We start from the raw sequence: 18,107 nt of genomic DNA, 5'->3' as shown, positions 1-18,107 counted from the left end.
ACTAAGATTCTAGAATCTATCCTGCTTTTAACAGTTCGATGACATTGCTGTTCATGTACAAACCAGGAAAACTAAATGCATCTAAGTTGTGTTGGTTTAAATGAATGATCAAAATGAGATGCAATAAAGGGGGTGTTCATGTACTGAAATAGATAAAACCCAGAAGATGTAGCATGCTCTTACTTGAAATATTTTTATATTACTTTAGCCATCTCCATTACTAACCATTAGGAGCACAAGGCAGGCATAAGTGGGTAGAACTGCCACTCCAAAACAAAAGTAAGTCTCAAGTTTCCAGAAGTGTTATGTTACCCTCACATATTCCACCAAATCTTGGTAAGAAAGGTTATGTTTGTATCTGAGATGAGTGCAGGATAGGAACGACCTTTTCCTCTCACTAAAATGATATACCTGCTGTTTAAGAACAAAGCAGGACATCTGAGAACAGCATCACAAACCTATAAAATTTTGTTTTACACATATTTCTCATTCCATGTCAGTGAGCAAAAAACCCTATAAATAAGTATATGACACGTTCTCCCAATAAGTAACATCATATTATTAGTGAAGCCAAGTGAGTCATTTTAGAGAATTAAATAGATTCTTATTTCCTATTTCCCTCCTGTAGAATGAACAGGTTCTGAAGTCTTTTAAAGCAGAATGTCAAAAGGGTGGTTCCTGGAACAAGCCAATGGCAAAGTGCATCAGTAAGTCAACACTAATATTTACAAGTCTTCCACTTTGCAGTATGCCAATAACTTAATTCTTCTGTCAGACAGAGAATATAAAATTGCCTTAATAAATACAAAGATGTAGGAGGCAATATAGGCTTGATTTTTTTTTTAGTTGGGTTAAAGTCACTCCTTTCATTATTTCAATTGTATTTCATATTTAAAAATTGGAAGCTGTCTCGATTTTCCCCCCAAAAGCAAGTTTTAAAAAGCAATGATGATGGTAGCAACACCAAGTTAGTTTACTTTGAAACTCCATTACAGATGTCCAGACTTAGTGAATATCAGGGCTATTATCAGAGAGGTAAAACTATTCCAATTGCTCAGTACCTCCCCACACAAATTACAACTATGTTGTGTTAAGTAAGTTCAAATCCTCACAACAACCAGCTGGTACTGTTAGTAGTGGCATACCCATTTTGTAGGTGTATAAATGGAGACACAGTGAGGTAAGAGGCCCATGGTATAACTCATGAAGCAAGTCACTAGCAAGTGGGGATAGAACCCTAAAGTCCTACTTCTCAGTCTCTTGTGCTAATAACTGTTAGGTATAGTCTCTTCCATTATAAGCAGCTTAGAACTCTCTGGCAGTATGACTTCTAGATTTATCCATACGTCTTTCTGAGCTGTGTGTCGTAACAATTACCTACATGAACAACACGCAGTACGACATACATTAGATAGTAGATCTGATCTATATTAGAATGCATGTCTTGTTTCCTTGTGAGGCCTTGGGCTTACCTGCTTTAAGCACTCAAAAGACATACCTTTTTATAAAACAAAAGTTAAAGGTAGCAATCTGGTTGCATTATAATTCACTCTTCAGAAAATAGTTCAATAAATCCACTTAACCCACTACCAAAACTTTTGCACACATTCACCACCCAATCTCTTCCGCCACCCACCCCAAGAAAAATCTTGGATAAACAGGTCTTGCACTGCTCCCTGCAGATTAGCACTGTACAAGAGTCGATGCACAAACACTGAAAATGGTTACTATTTTTATTTTTTAAATGTCTTCTCTAGTTTTAAAAGGCTCCCTTCAAGAAGCTTTCAAAGTGCATTCTAAGGAGCTATAGCAATTAACTCCCGTCTCAGATGGCCACCCTATAGTAGGACATGAAGACAGCAAACTTCCTTCCATGGTACCATGCCACACTCTTAACAGGGTAGGAGCTGATCAACTCCTGTACCCTGGCTTGATTTTTCCAGCTGGTTTTTACACTGGTAATTAGCAGAACCTTTCACAATTCTGTCTTTTGGAACTGTTTTCAGTTGTCAACTGTGGCCAGCCTGAAGACATAGACAATGGCACAGTTACTTACATCACAGGACCAGAGCTGACCACCTACAAAGCTGAGATTCAGTACAAGTGCGAGAGCACCTTCTACACTATGAAAGCAAGTAATAATGGTAAGGGGAGACATTATTCCTTACAGCCTGATCCTCACATGCTGAGAATAAGCAACTCCTGACATCACTGCCAATGCTCAGCACTCCCCAGTTCCAGGCCCCGCATTAGGCAATAATATTTAAAAGTCAGGCATGGGGCACAAAAACTTCAGCCAGTCACTTTGACTGAGAGTAGAATAAGAGGTTCAAGACAGTATTTTAATTCTGCAGCTAGTAAATGAGGGATGGTGCTGTAGTGTGAACAGGCAACACCTATATAGATCAGTAGAATTTGGCCCTGAAATATTATATAGAAGATAAGTTTACTGCTGATCTCTCAAAAACATGGTTCTGTATCTTGGATTTAAGAAACAATCCCTATGAGAGGAATGGCTCTGGCGTGCTACAAAAGATCTGTTTCAGAGGATGGAATTCCTGTGCCTAACACTTCATACATTCCTCTACCCTTCAGGATGTGGAATTTTACATTCAAGTCACATCTGCAGGTGCTACTTTACAGGTGGCAGTGGCGGCTTTAGGTTTAGGATACCTATGCTGCATAATGCTCTGACCTCCCGCACCTCACCGCCCACTTAGAGAGAGGGAGCGAGATGATGAACTGAGCCATCTTCACACAGGAATTCACAAGTCCTAAGAGGGCAGTAGGACCTGAACTCTGAGAGTAGAAACCTCTGTACGTGTATGGTCAGATACATCCATGTTCCAGAGATACAGCACTCGAAAAACATGACTTAACATGTGCATTCTTGTATTTTTGCCTTTTCTATGACATGCAGGTAGATATCAGTGTGGTGCTGATGGATACTGGAAGAATTCCAAGGGAGAAAAAGCACTGCCAATCTGCGAGCCAGGTAATGTATGAATTTATACAAGAAGCTTATAATTGATGTAGATTAGCAAGAACTTGGTATCAGGATAACATAACTGCAGCTTTGTTTAGTATAATTTGTCTTTTGACTGGTCTTTAAATATTGTATTTCCAAAAATTACACTAGTGCATGGTCATTACTTTACATAAAGGGATCTGGTCCAGCTAGCCTCTCTATTATTCATTTAATTATACTTAGTTGTATACTGAAGTTTTAAAAAATGCTTATGTACCACCTTAAACCATTTGTAACTTTCTTGATGCATTTTTCTTTTTTTAAAAAGATAGCATAAAAGGCCAGAGGTTACAAATTTTTCATTAGATACCAACTCTCAATTAACTAAAACCAACCCATTTTATTTCAGAAAAAAGCCCTAAACTTACTCTTGCCTCTGTTACTAAGAGTAAAACATCTCATAATTTATGGGTTAAGCAATCTGTTTAAAGAATATTTTAATATCACTTATGATTTTCCTGAATTTTATTCCGAGAATAAGAATGTTTTATTAGCCATTGAGGCAGAAAACATTTCATGAAGAAAAACAAAGGATAGATGTTCGGATTTTTAGTTAGAATAATTTAGACTACATCTAACCGCACACCAGTGTTGGTAGCATGTAGGATATGTGTAGCCACACATCATGGTACAAAACAAGCTGTGTCCAGACTGCAGCTTAGCTACACGTGTCTGACAGGAAAGGGTTCAGCAGCTCCAAGCTGCGGGAGCCTTTCAGAGTGGTGAGGAAAGGCTCTGGCCTTGGAATTGTCAGAGCCTTTTTCCCATGCCAAAAGAGTCTTTTTCCCAGCAGGAGGACACTACAAGGTGAAAAACAGGAGAGTAGATGGGAAAGCATGGCTTGGGCAAGTAGAGAGCTGTGTAATACTTGGATACATATCTACACCCTTCAGGCATGCCTGTACTCTACTCACCTAAGACATGCCTCATCATCTACACTGCTATTTATAATCATGCTGGCGGGCCTACCACTGTAGGTACGCTACATGGTGCTGAAAAAAGCATCCAGTGTAGACGTACCTTTAGAAGTGGTCTAATTTAAGACTCAACAGGATGGGGAACGTGGTATAATTACTGTAAAAGATAAAGGAAAAAGAAACATTGATGGGTCTAAAATTTCACAATATCCAGAGTTCAACTAGGTTTCCTTTGCAGTCACTCATTTTTTTACACTGGCCCCATTTTTAAGAATCCCTTTTTTGGCCTTCTCCTGAGTTTTCCACCACTGTTAATGTGGGGGCTTGAAGCTGAGCACCTATCACTTCCTATCACATGGCAGCTGTGGATTCTCAGGCCCTCTTAAGATCATACCTGATTCTTTCTTACCCAACTTACAGTAGAGCAGATGTCTCTTTGAGCCTACTACCAAAGGTAGGCAAAAGTTTCACAATAAAATGAAAAATTCTTAGGAGTTTATATATTCAATATTGGTCCAGTTTGCATGATTATCAGGCTAAAGCAGAAAGACTTGAGTGAAAATGAGCCCATTGTCAGGTAGTTTTACTGCAGAACATAATGATTTTGAATGCTTGGGCAGCTAAGCTACTGACTACAAAATTTCCTAATTAGCTGTTATTTAGAAAGCATGAAAACCAATTAAATTGAGTTTTGTGAGTCCATCATTTCACACGATATTAAGCATCCTTTAAAGTTGATTTTCATTCACCCTTGTAGTTTTCAGACTAAATGTATTTGTCCCTTCTCTTCTTCGAGTGAGGGCCCCTATTGTATTCACTGGGGGATACACAAGTATCCAGAGTCAGAGAATTTGAAAGCAGTGTTCGTTGGTCCTGGCTCACCTCTTACCTCCAACTGAGGTGATAAAGGGCGGGGTAGATCAACTGCCTCTTCAGTTCCTTCTCACTGCCGCACGGTCCAGGCTGGCACCTTTAGATACCTGTAAGGCAGCTGCGTGGAGTTCCATCTTTGCAAGGCATTACGCCCTGCTACAGGACTTGGCTGCTGATGCATCCTTTAGGATGGAGGTTCTCAGTTCAACCCTACTGTCCTCATCCTTATACCCTCCTCCTACTTAAGTACTGCTTGTCCAGTCACCCACAGTGGAATACAATAGGGACCATCACTTGAAGAGGTTACTTACCTGTAACTGGAGTTCTTTGAGATGTATAGTCCCTATCTGTATTCCACTACCTCCCCCCTTCCTCTCTGCTTTGGATCTTATCTGATTTGCAGTAGAGAAGGAACTAAAGAGGCAGCGGGTCCACCTCACCCTTTATCACCTCAGTTGGAGGCTTGAGATGAGCCAGGGCGCAGGTGTGGACAAAACAGACACTACTTTCAAATCCTCTGACTCTGGGCACATGGATAACCCACACTGGAATACGAGAGGGACCACACATCTCGAAGAACCTCCAGTTACAGCTAAGTAACTTCATCTTCAGCCTTTTTTCTACTATCTTAAGAAATTAAAGGTAGGATTCTTCAAGCGATAATACCTATGTATATTCCACTCATGCGGTAAGAAATTAAAGGTGAGATTTTCAGAAGCGTGACGTGCGCTAGGAGCACAAGTGCTGTTGAAAACCCCACTCTAAATCAATTATTAGCTGACAGCCTCAACCCATTTGCAAATGTAAGCATGTAAGCTCTTGTCTAGGTTTTCAGGCTGTTCCAAAATCGATTAGCTGTTTAAAAACATTGTCTACACATGGTGACTTCATCTGAGCCAGACTTAATAACCAGTTGTCATACTCCAGATCTTTACTACTAAATATTTATCACTACATGTGCTTCTCTCCTATCAGTTTGTGGAATACAAACTACGACAACTTTGGAACGTATACTTGGAGGAAAAAAGGCAAAGCATGGACAGTTCCCCTGGCAAGTTATGCTAATTGCTGAAGATGCGGTAGGCGGTGGTGCCCTTTTGTATGACGATTGGGTTTTAACTGCTGCTCATGTCGTAGCCAATCAAAGAGACCCATCAACCATTATAATCAAAATGGGGTTTCTGAACAGAAGTTCAGTTCACTATCAACAAGCCTGGGCAGAAGAAATTTTTATACATGAAGGTTACCGTGATGGCATCAGTTTTAACAATGACATTGCACTAATTAAACTGAAACATAAAGTCCCAATTAATGCAAGTATTACACCCATTTGCTTGCCAGGAAAAGAAGAAAGATTCCATGTGAAAATAGATGATATAGGAACTGTAGCTGGCTGGGGAAGAACTGAAAAAAGGAGATTTTCCCCTCATCTGTTGTATGCTGAATTAGTAGTTATTGACCACAAAAAGTGTAAAGACGCATATGCAAAGCTGCTACGTGGAAAATCTCTGCTAGTAACAGAAAACATGTTATGTGCTGGGTATGAAGAAGGGGGAAGAGATTCTTGTCAGGGTGACAGTGGGGGACCACTAACTTTCTTAGATAGTCTGACTAAGAAATGGTTTGTCGGTGGTATTGTGTCCTGGGGCTTAGACTGTGGGGCTGTTGGCCAATATGGGGTATATACGAAAGTGATTAACTACATTTCATGGATTGAAAACACTTTGAAAAATTCTTCAATTGTCTAATTTATATGCAGTAACTGAATGAAAAGGGAATAACAATTTTACATTCTCCATTTTGGTACACTAAGGCTTAACATATTAGTAGAGCCCTGCAAAGCCACAGAGATCTTCTTTATATCCGCAGACCATTTTTTACAGATGGTAGATTGGATGTAGATCTTAAAGGTGGGGAAGCAACTGTTTGCAGCTCATAGCTTTTGAGGCTTCTTCCTTGCCTTTGAGATCTGGGGGGTGGGGACAGGCCACACATCAGCTGTTCAGCAGCTGCCTGGAGGGGCTGGCCCCCGAACAGCTGATTGGGGGGCCCATGGCTGCAGATGCCATAGAAAAGACAGACTGTGGATGGCAGGTTGGATATAAATTGATTCTTGTGGATCGGACCCAAATTTTTGTATCTATGCAGGGCTCTACAGCCCAGGTTCCACTTTTGTATTTTGAAAGTTGATTTATTACACTTCAGTTTCATTGTGTCAATTAGTTCTTTGAACTATTACATCTTACCAATTAACCTAATCAATTAATTTTACACTCAAAGTTGTTTTCCATACCTGTTACTAGGTGGAAGGCTCAAGTGATCAAGGGAGAAACTGACTAAACAAGGTGCTGCTAAATGTACAATGTAAATAAACTAAAAAAGCAAAAATTATAGAAAACTCAATCTTAGATGTTACTTAACACTAACTTTCAGAGGGAAGATATTTAAGATGCTTGTGTCCACTTAATTTTGTTGATCACAATCCTTTTAAAAATACACATGTAATAAAACTGTATTATTACCAATCCAGCTAACTGAAAAACATACTTGTAGAGGCAGTGGGAAAGAGTTTAGCACTTGTTATATTAGCACAGCCATAAATATCCCCCCACAGAATATAAATTTTGACTTGTTCTCCAAGATGCTGGCTGCCTTTGATAAAACCCCAACAGCTTCAGCTGGACAACTCTGATTATGGACAGAACTTTTCTGCTCTATTTTTAAGAGCCAGTCTTGACATAACTAAGAACAGAGTAGATACCCTTAATCACAATTGCAGGGAACTTCAGTGGGTTATTTTAATATCCTGCTTCTACAAAACCAGACAGAGACAGAGCAGAGAAATAGTACAACCACAATTCTGAAGATGTTCTCACATCTACAGTCATCAGCCAACTGTTCAGAGAAATGTAATTTAAGTCATGTAATGCTCCAGTATCAGCATTCCCTCATATTTAAAGCAGTACTGTCCAGGAAACTGTGAACATTCCATCAGTTTTAGCAGTATATTCCTAGTCAGATTTAGCAGGTTACCCTAAAAAGTTTGCTCACAGCCTGTTATACTAGAATTTTTTCTTTTTGCTAAGTGAGCCTGAAAAGAGTATAGCCTAATTATATAAAAAACTGGTTGTTTCTAATCTTCAAACTTCCTTAGTCTATTTAATCACATTGTTGTAATACATACTTAAAACAAAAACTGTTAAAAAACAAGACTCGACGCTTGCAGGTGGTGACAAAAATACCTTTTATTAACTTACTTAAAACACTAAAATATAAAAAGCATTTAGAGAAAATGACCAATAAAATCTGAAAACTGCTATAAAACTTTCTGGAATTTCTTTGAGGGTCAGGGGAGACTAAAATTCATAGTAAAGATTACCTAATGCTGCCAATCTGTTAATACCTGATCCTGGATTTAAACAAGTTTAAACAAATTAAAGCCATGCTAATGACAAACTTACCATCAGGTTCCTTGCAGGGATGCCACCGTTTAGCCTTTGGAGGTCCCAGAATACCATTTTTAAGTGTTACTCAGCAGCAGTAGCTGGTAATAGTGCAAGTGCTAAAATGCAAAATTCACAGATGTACAGAGTTTGGAAATCATATTTGATTTAGGTGCAGAAAAATTAAGCAACTTTTTGCAGCGGGATTTGAATAGTGAAAAGATGTAGGATTACAATTGCATCTCAGAAGAATTCACAACCCCCTTTCCTCCCCACCTTTTTTTTTTTTTTTTTAAAGTATGTAGATTGAGACCTAGTTGCCAATTATCCCCTTGGACGGCAGTTATTAAAAAGTAATACCAGTGCAAATATCTAACAAAAATTAGATGGTCTCCCCTTCATAAGAAACCACATTGAGATACAAATAAATAGGATACATTCTAATTAAGATGCACTTTAAGAATGTAAATATTCAAGTCAAAACAGAACCTAAAGCTAATTGTCCTAAGTCTCCATATTCAGATACTGCAGGATTAATATGGAATACGGTAATAAAAGGATCAGTGTGGTGGTGGATTTCAAGCACACACTAACCAATTTCTGAAGTTCTAATAGCTATGGAAATAATCTTGCAGGATGTGTTACTACCGGATGCGTTTCCTTTTTGGAGATAAGAAGCCTCTTATAAATTCATCAATACTTTCTTCAGGTGGACATTCTTCTTTGTGAGCTAATATTTTATTTTAGCCACAAGTTTATGGTTTCTTCTGTGCTGAAATTAGAATGGGAATATTTTTCCTTTGGTTCCCGAACAGCAGGCTCCTTTAAAACAGCCTACAATATTTATTTTGCTTTACATTCTCATCCTCAAAGGAGCTGCTTTGGAAAATACATTTAAAAGCAGCAAGTCTACTGAGAGGTATAAGTGTTTGCTGCTTCCCCCATCCCCACCGCCCCAACTCCAAAAATATCCACCCCAATTCCTAAAAACAAGTAGGAGCTTCCTTGGTGAGGATGCAAGCTAGAGGGAATGGCTTACCATTTTAGGTGAGGGCACCCAACCTTGTGAGAACTGGATTTTAGATACGCATCACAGAATAATGCAAAAATAGACAGTGGATTACAAGTTGAGTGTCAGGTATCAATGCATGATGAATGATGGATCCATTTGACTTGTCAACTTTTAAAGCATGCTTATCTGAAACAAATTGAATTACTGCACAGACAACTTTACGGAAGTTCATCTCAAAGGGTAAAATAAATTAACTGCTATGAATTCTTTGCATTCAGGGCTGCAAAACAAAGACACATATTACTTAAATCAGTTTTATTTAAGAATTTCCTACATTGACAAATCTTATAAAAGCATCCAAACACAGAACTGCAGCAAACAGCATTCTTATGGATATCTTACAGACAGTGGAACTTCCACCCTTGAGAGGCACACTGAGCTCGCTAGTGAACTCTGCTACAACTACCGCAAAGCACACCACAAACTCAATGTTCTCATCACAAACCCCATCATTTTCAATTCACATTACCACACTGACATATCATTAACAGAAAAGAACACACACCATACAGCATTCACAGCAGTTGACATAATGGAAAAAAAATACAGATATTCATTTCACTTAACACATTCAACTAATTGGTTAACTAGGTATAAAACCCACTTAGTTTTCCAGATATGGATGTCCTTTGAATGAAAGAAACACTCGTACTTTATTTGCTACCATTGCTCTCTGCACACTCTCACCAAAGCCACAGGATCGAGAGACATCTCGCCAAGTAAAATAAAATCCCATAATGCACCACCAGGTCTCTGCATGCGCTCTCTCCTTTTTCTCGCACATACCACCAGCCCTCTCATGCCTCGACACCACCATCAATCCCACACAAGGTTTCAAAAGTTCAAACAGCCTTCTGGTTCCATCTCACAGCCTTGCGTTCATAGCGTTGATACGACTCCATGAAATAAAGAGTAGCGGATAAAATGGAACACCCACCGTCTAAGACGTAGCATGTGCAGTGTGATGAAGTATTCTTGGATGAGAAAGCATGTAGACAGAAGTATTCCTAAAGCAGAATATTTACAGCACTGCTTTCAATTAAGTGCTTCCTTCCATAAACATTTGAAATGAGATGAACTGCAGAGATTAAATGAAGCCTTCATATTGTACTTAGTATATGAGGGGAGACAGTGTTAAAAAAAAACAAAACAAAACCCGACACCGACACTGTGTTCTCCAACTGGGGCATTTGGAGATATTCTTATGGTGGAGATCAAATTAAAACAAACAAGAGGAAAAGAATGTAGTTTGACCAATGGTTTCCTTTTTGAACATGCAAAGAATTCAGCTGACCAGGAAACAAAGAATAAAATATTATAGGAGAAATCCTTCCTCTCAATTGTAGTGTGTTAGTTTACCAATCAGGCAAACAGCAGTTCACTTTCAACCATTCAATATTCCAACAAATTATGTAACAAAACTTATAAAATTCCTTTAACCTTTCTTTTTACAAAAGAAAAATGTCAAAAATACTGTTGAATATAACGCACACTGAACAAATTGATCAGGAAAATTTTAGTATATATGTAATTTACAATATACTTACCATGAGTTTAGAAAAATTTGATTTCCCACCATACAGTCAGTATCAGAACCCACTATGTCTACATTCCCCAGCCTGATGATTTGGAATCCATACTTGAACCAAAGCCTCCATTAAACCCACTGCTCGATCCTGCATTTGATGCTGAGCCCCAACCTATTGCTGCACCAGAGTTAGATCCTCCATAAGAATTACTTCCTGAACTAAAACCCTGGTTCTGCTCTCTTTGCATGTTGCCTTGAGGTTGGTTGTTTCCCGATGGCCCAGATTGGTTCTGTTGACTAGCTAGCATGCCCATCATTCCCCAGCTGCTCTGCAACGCTGCCTGGGCTGCCGCCATCATAGCAGGGTTGATGCTAAATGCTCCAAAATTCATCCCTCCACCCATATTACTCCCCTGGTTGTTCCCCAACCCCCCTCCTCCTCCTCTGCTATTACCAAATCCACCCTGATTTCCAAAGCCACCTGGATTACCACCAAATCTTCCACCTCTTTCTAACTGTCTATTGCTATTATGCTTAGGTTCAGCATTGGATATATGAACGCTGATTCCTTTAATGATCAAGTCCTCTCCACAAAGAGATTGGGCAACCTATAAGAAATAAGGGATGTAAATAAATATAGGATTAGACCTTTTTTTAAGTACGTGTTACAACACAACAAGACAAACCACACGATTCTGAATAGATTTGTAAGCTGTAGAGGAAGGACGTGTAAGATTTGACTCCAATTAAAAACAAGATTCTTTAACTGTACTGAATAAACTTAAGTTACTTAGTCTAGAGTATGAAGATCCATATACACAGTAACTGCTGAAAAGTGTGACTCTGTAGATGGTGAACTGTAAGCATATTTATGTAATTCAATAGAAACTCAAAGCAACTGAAATCCTCAAATTGCAATAGAAAAAACAAGCACTGCATGTTCAAGTCCAAGAATTAGATGCTAAGTGACAGTGTTTGACACTATTTACCGTAAGAATGGTAGAGAGGTACTGAAAAGACTTAGGAGAAAGTTTCCAAAATGTCAGGGGCTAAAATATTTTTAAATAAATACCTGATCATCTGCAAATGTAACAAAAGCAAAAGCTCTGAAGGGTTTGGGGATGAAGACATCTACTACTTCTCCATACTGAGAAAAGAACTGCCGGAGCTCATCTGCAGTCATATCTTCGGTGCAACGCCCAACGAACACCTTTCTGCTACGCAAAGGTTCATCAGGACTTTGCTGGGTAGAATCGCAGAAAAAGAAATATTGACCAAATGACTGCAATTATCCTTATGAATACTAAATACAACTGAGTTTCTTTTTTGATAGAGAACTTCATAAAAAATATTAACCAGGTTATGGGGGTGTATTACAGTTCTAGGAAGATCTAAAGAAAAGCAACCCTCCAGTTGTTCTCCACGCTAGCTGACATAATGTATTTAAAAACTGTACCACTGCAGGGGTGAACTTGGCATTCCTGAACAATCTTAGCTCCTAGGGCCACATTTACAGTAGAAATTTTAGAGAAAACTCCTATCTTTGCTCTTGTAGTGGTGCAGTTCCAGTAGTCCTCACAACGGTGGGAACACTCGTATATACTGACTACAGCTGTATCTACTACCCCAAAATCTAGAGCTCTTCTGATGATTGGAGATTTGTTTAAATTGAATGTCCTGCTCAAGGAACATCTCCTAGTGATAGTGCCAGGGTCACATATGTGAATAATGGAGAGTGGAAAGGAGATGAGAAATGAAAAGTAATGGCAAAAGAGGACTAATTAGGTAGGCAACAAAGCATTTCCTATGTTTTAAATTGTTCACTGGAATACGTATATAGTCAAAAGTGTTGGGTTCTGTACTTCCCAGCTCTGCCACTGACTCATTCTGGCTCTGGGTAAATTACCTACCTATTCCTTGTGCCTCACTTTCCCCCCTCCATCTGCAAAATGGGGACAGTATCTAAAGCAGTTTAAGCAAGGACTGTTGGACATTTATGATATCATCAGGATGGTTTATACAGTTTTCAGACTAGACATCTTGTCCCCTGTGCTAAGTAGCTGTTCTTCTCAAACCCCTATCCCATTGCTCCTTCAGTCTCTTCACCTCAGCATCAACCCACCTAACTTCCAGACTCCACTCCTTCCTTTCGTCGTCACCTCTCTCAACAATCCCTTTAAAGTCCCCCTCTCCCTTTGTTTTCCCATATATCTAGTCCCCTCTTCACTCAACAGGACTGCTAAAAAAAAGTGCACCTTTTGTTTCTACAAACACTAAAATAATTTAATGAGAAGTACCTTAGAATTAGGAAGTTTACAGTCACACCATCGTCCATCTATCATGTGTCGTTGAGACATCACTTTTACCTGGGTTTCATACTCCGTAAATCGAACAAAACCAAATCCCTTTGAGTGACCAGTTTTAATGTCTTTCTTAACCTAAAAGGGGGGAAGGAAGGGAGAAAGAGAGAGAGAGATGATCTAGACTGCTGACATTCTGAAGCAGTAGTATGCACTGGTATTCTTAGACTAGCCGCAATACATGCTGATTAGTAGCCCTTTCCTAGATCAAAGGGACTGCTAGGATTACCAAAGCATGGTTAAAAGAGTGAAGTGTGAAAAGTTTTGATCCTATCTCAATGAGGCTTCTGTTTCCCTCATGAAATGGCCCATGGTACTAACAATGATAGTATACAAATACATTTGAAGGTTTCATACTTACAAAATCAGGCTTTGTGAATTACCATTGCAGCAAACAATGTTCAAAAGAGCATGGGTTTGATGCATTGTGGCAAAGTGCTAACCCAGTATCAATATAAAACAACCCTTAAACCTAAACCCAAATTGATTGTTAACGTTTCAAACTCAAACAAGAACTGTAAAAAGTAAGTCTTCACAAATAGTACAATTACCATATCAATAAACTAAATATGCAAGCACAAAATTCAACCACCACACAATGGGCCATATCCTCTCTCGTTTACACTGGTATAACAATATCAGAATCATCCCCTTTTGAGAAATCAGTCTTGACTTGAGTCAACTACTTGAGCACATGCCAAGATATCTACAAGAAAAAATAGCATACTGCAAATAGCGTAAAGCAAATTTTAATGTTACAACAATTAAAGATGTGCTCAAAAAATGTATAGTGCCCTTTTTGCCTTGTACTGATTCATGCTGAAAAACTTCCAAGTTATCTGAATCCATAGCTTTTGATTCAAGTAAAGTCAAGTTCAATAGAAATTTACCTGCACCATGAGAACTTCTCCAAATGTACTGAAATATTCCTTTAGATCTTGTTCAGTGGTTTTCCAGGGAAGACCCAAAACTATTAAATCAGATGTCTTTTGTACTGCTCGTTTTACTTTCACAGCTGATGAGGCATCTGTTTCATCCATTTTCCTCTTGTTATCTGAATGTAAAGATATACATCAGAAACTGTCATCTCCACATTACATCAAAGGAAAGCTACTTTCAATGGTCAGAAGCAGCATAACACAAAGATTACATCCTTTTTTAAAGGATTTATTATGAAGCTTAAAACTGGGAAGAGATCCATGCTGCATAGTCCATACCCAACTGCCCTACAATATGGGGGAAAGGAGTGCAGAAGTTAGGCAGACTCAAACTCTCATCTAAAAACATATTTTCAGCTTGTTTTCCACTGAAATAATGCCAAATAACATTCACATGCCTGACCATAGGGTGTGTGTATTCTGTATAATTTGAGGTAACGGCAACTCAATGAAAAAGGAAAAGTGCTCTTCTTACTCCTCTCTTTTCTTTTCTTATCATCCTTCACCTTTCCCACAGTCTCCCCACAACACTGATGTCTTTGGTTCTGATCATGCAATGAGTGTCGTGTGGGCAAACCCTTTGGAAATTATCTATATAAGATTGTTAAATGCCTTACAAACAGTAGAACATAATCCTATTTGTAAAAAATCTTGTACAATTACAGTGTTTAATCCCACAAATTTGAGAACTCTGTGAAATTAATTCTGTGGGCCAGGCAAACTCTTTAAGTGACATGGACTTTTTTTTAATATACTGAAGGTTCAGTATTTGCAGTTGTGATATGGTTTGATAATATGAGGAAAACATAAAAAGGAATCTATAGATCTTGATGTAAAATTCTTTATAACTAGGAAAGTATGGTTGTAACAAAAATTCATGGATCAAAGACAAACCTTTAGGATAATTAACAACATAGACCAGATTTCCCCAACCAGCATCTGGAGCATGCAGAATTCCTTCCACTAGCCGGACTCCTCTCATACACTGAGACACTGGGTTCCTGTAACGTAGGCCACATGCTCCTGGAAACTGGGCAGTAACTGTGGATAGCAGCACGGTGCCATCATCCTCTGAGGGGATCTCGATGGGCTCATCATTCTCATCCTCAGTAACCCGGATATATTCAGACATCTTGGCTGGATTTTACTAATGGATTTACAAAAAAAAAAAGGGGGGGGGGCGAAGAGGGGAATAAGCAATTTTTATTCTAATTTTGTTCATGTTTAATCTCATAATAAACCAATGTTTGTTTCTCTGAAAAACACCCACAATGCTTCTCTTCTTAGGCACTAGGAACCTCCCCAGAGATGCTGCATGTTATCTTCTCTAAGCTTTAAGTGTTGTCTTATGTTCTAACGACAGACATATAAAGTGGCATTTAAGTGTGCTGCCTGGAGAGGGGGTTATAAACAAAGTTCTGTCAAACTGGGGCAGAAAGAGGATTTGTTTACGGTATACAATGATCTCAACCAATCACTCCTATTAGGGGACGGGGCAAAGGCCAAGCGTATGTGGGAAGGGGACAGGGGAGGGAAAGAACACACGGGTATTGCTGGGGGAGGAAAAAAAGGGGGGGGGGGAGAGGACCAGCCCATGCTGGAGTGGGGGTGGAAGGGAAATGGGGAGCAGGAGGTAGGAGCCAAACCATTTCCAAGGTGGGGGGATGTCTGAATGTCCAGATCATGCTGGGGGAGGGAAACAAGGGAAGAGCAGAGGTCAGACCCATACGGAGAAACGAGGCAGGACCAAACCATTTCCGGGGGAAGGGGGTGACAACCAGACCTTGACGGATAGGTTGCCGCTAAATGAGGCCTAGTTTATTTAACCCTCCTCCCCCGGCTAGGCCTCGGCACCGAGCCCCTTCCGTGAGCGACCGCCCCAGCTCCCCGCAGTCCGCTCAGATAGGGCACAGCCGCACTTGGGGCCCGAGACGCCAGCGCCTCTAGCTCTCTGCCGCGCTCTGCTCACCGGGCGGGGAGGGGGGAACCTTACACGGGGCGAGGAGGCTCCGGACGCCTCCACCTTCCTTCTACCGCGGCTGACAAAATGGCGGCTCCCTCCCGGCCCTCAGAGGCAGAGCCCGGCCTCGAGGCGAACCATTCCTCCGCGGGGGGGAGGTAGGTGGGAAATGGACTGGAAAGGGCCAACCCCGGGAACTTGGTCTGTTTGGAACCACGTAAAACAGAGCTCATACAGGCCTCAATGTCCCTCACTCGGGATGCGCGGCGCCGGGCCTCCGGGCAGGGACAGAAGCAAATCTGCGATTCCCCCTCCCCCCACACCCACACACCGCAGAGGAATGGTATGGTCCGTCCCGCCGGCAACCACAACGCGCATGCGTAAGGAGGCTAGGCGGGCAGAGAGATGAGGGAGGTTGAGGTTGTGAGGAGAGGGAAGACCTAGGCCGGCTCAGACCTAACTGCTCCCGTGCCAGTCCTGTCCCATTGAAGGCCGGTGAGGCGAAGCCTATGGCAGCCTTAGCACTGACCCCCACCAGCCTAGTGCTTAATTTGGGGCTCCTCTAGGCTGGGCAGTTCATAGCCCTGGCATCTCTGGCTTCCCCTGTCAGTTATGAAGGTAAAAAAAATATGGCTTGAGCCTTGGCCCCAACAGGCCCCAGCACCTCTTACATCCCAAAGTAGGCACTGCACCAGGTCAGCTGTCATGTTAAGGAAGGTTGTTGGTTTTTTTTAAATTTAATTTCCTTGTTTTTTTTGCCCGTAAAGACAAAAGGAGGTTTAAGGCTAAGGAGGTTGGGGGGGAGCTGGCGGAGCAGAGCTGGGCAGCGTGGAGCTCTCATGCTGCTCCATTGGAGGCTTTGGGCGTGCAGGAAAAAGCCCCCTGAGCTGTGGCTGGCACTGCACACCTGAAACGTGTTTAAAGTACCGATCAAAAGCTCAAATGGCCATATTCCTTCATGCAGTGTAGTGTAGAGTGAATTTTGAAGACCAGCTGTTTTTTGTTCTTTGTGCAGGTAAAAATGTTTCCTTTTAAAAAAAAAAAATGGGATCAGTATTGGTGTATATAGGTGTTCACACACATTCTCAGGGGAAAAAACACCTGTTAACCTGAAGTTAAGATTGGGAATTCAAATAAATGTAAGGGTAAAAAAAACATTAGAGATGGTGTCACAAACAAGCATTACAACACAGGAAATTCAGAGTTAAGATATGAAAGTACACATTTAAGGTACCCAAACAAACTTAACTCTCTCCTATAGTGGTGCAGTTCACACTAATATTTGTAGTCCCAGATTAAATTAAATTGACTTTTAAAGACATGTTTTTTTCATATTAAGTTTGAATTAAAACACTCAAATGTCACTCTTCCCTGGAGTGACAAAAAATTAGCTTACTTCAACCTTGGATCACAGGCCCAGGGCCTTGGTGATATTTAGGAGCCATTGATTTCAATAGGATTTAGTTGCCTAAATACTTTTTGAGGATCTGGGCCACAAACACTCAAATGCATCAGTCATAATTGCATGGTTATGTCATGGGGATGTGATGGCTGAATTAAGGACACCTTAGCTGTGAATTTCCATGCCTTAACATATTTTCTGCTGTATTTGCGTAGCACTGTTACACTTTCCCTGTGCTGACAGTATTTAAAATAATAATAATGAAAAGACTTCTCTTGATATTGTTAGTGTTAAAGTTTGTTACAGGTAAAACCCAATTTTCTGAAGGTGTATGGGGACAATCTGAAGTCTAGCTAATTGGGATCTCCAGTCATGCAGAGCTCTGTTCAGTGCTTAACTAAGCTCCATTGATGCTCCTAAGGGAACACAACTAACCTCTAGCCTGGAGTTTGTTAATCAGAGTATGAGAAATCAATATTGTCCCTTTAACCAACTTTGTGGAATGTTGGCTATTGGCTAGAGCAGAGCATTTGTAGCTGGGACTCCTGAGTTCTATTCCTATTTCTGCTATAGACTTGCTTTATGA

At 40.3% G+C, this 18,107-nt stretch overlaps 2 protein-coding genes across 5 annotated transcripts in view; one reads left to right on the top strand and one right to left on the bottom strand.

Annotated features, from left to right (window-relative positions):
- The window catches only part of MASP2 (MBL associated serine protease 2), a 44,863-nt gene extending 37,035 nt beyond the window's left edge, over window positions 1–7,828 (top strand). For both annotated transcript variants that reach the window (XM_067567403.1, XM_067567404.1), the window contains exons 8-11: window positions 629–707; window positions 2,007–2,144; window positions 2,921–2,995; window positions 5,794–7,828. In XM_067567403.1, coding sequence (XP_067423504.1) covers window positions 629–707; window positions 2,007–2,144; window positions 2,921–2,995; window positions 5,794–6,566 — 1,065 coding nt within the window. In that variant the 3' untranslated portion in view covers window positions 6,567–7,828. The remainder of the gene's footprint in view (window positions 1–628; window positions 708–2,006; window positions 2,145–2,920; window positions 2,996–5,793) is intronic.
- A 1,745-nt stretch (window positions 7,829–9,573) lies between these two features.
- TARDBP (TAR DNA binding protein) lies at window positions 9,574–16,195 on the bottom strand. 3 transcript variants are annotated; one of them, XM_067567406.1, is made up of 6 exons: window positions 16,129–16,195; window positions 15,054–15,306; window positions 14,112–14,275; window positions 13,159–13,299; window positions 11,934–12,104; window positions 9,574–11,469 (listed from the first exon to the last, which is right to left on the bottom strand). In XM_067567406.1, the coding sequence occupies exons 2-6, from the start codon at window positions 15,289–15,291 to the stop codon at window positions 10,939–10,941; spliced, it is 1,245 nt and encodes a 414-aa protein (XP_067423507.1). In that variant the 5' UTR covers window positions 15,292–15,306; window positions 16,129–16,195; the 3' UTR covers window positions 9,574–10,938. The 3 variants fall into 3 exon arrangements, with proteins under 3 accessions (XP_067423507.1, XP_067423508.1, XP_067423509.1); XM_067567407.1 differs by having other exon boundaries at window positions 16,153–16,191; XM_067567408.1 differs by lacking the exon at window positions 16,129–16,195 and adding an exon at window positions 15,430–15,447.
- Window positions 16,196–18,107: the final 1,912 nt, after the last annotated feature.

The sequence above is a fragment of the Emydura macquarii genome, unplaced genomic scaffold (assembly GCF_026122565.2).
Source record: "Emydura macquarii macquarii isolate MOO-44397 ecotype Brisbane River unplaced genomic scaffold, CSIRO-AGI_Emac_v2 contig_2768, whole genome shotgun sequence".
NCBI classification, from domain to species: domain Eukaryota; kingdom Metazoa; phylum Chordata; order Testudines; family Chelidae; genus Emydura; species Emydura macquarii.
The sequence above is the reverse complement of the archived record's forward strand: the minus strand, read 5'-3'. Positions and strand labels throughout refer to the sequence as shown.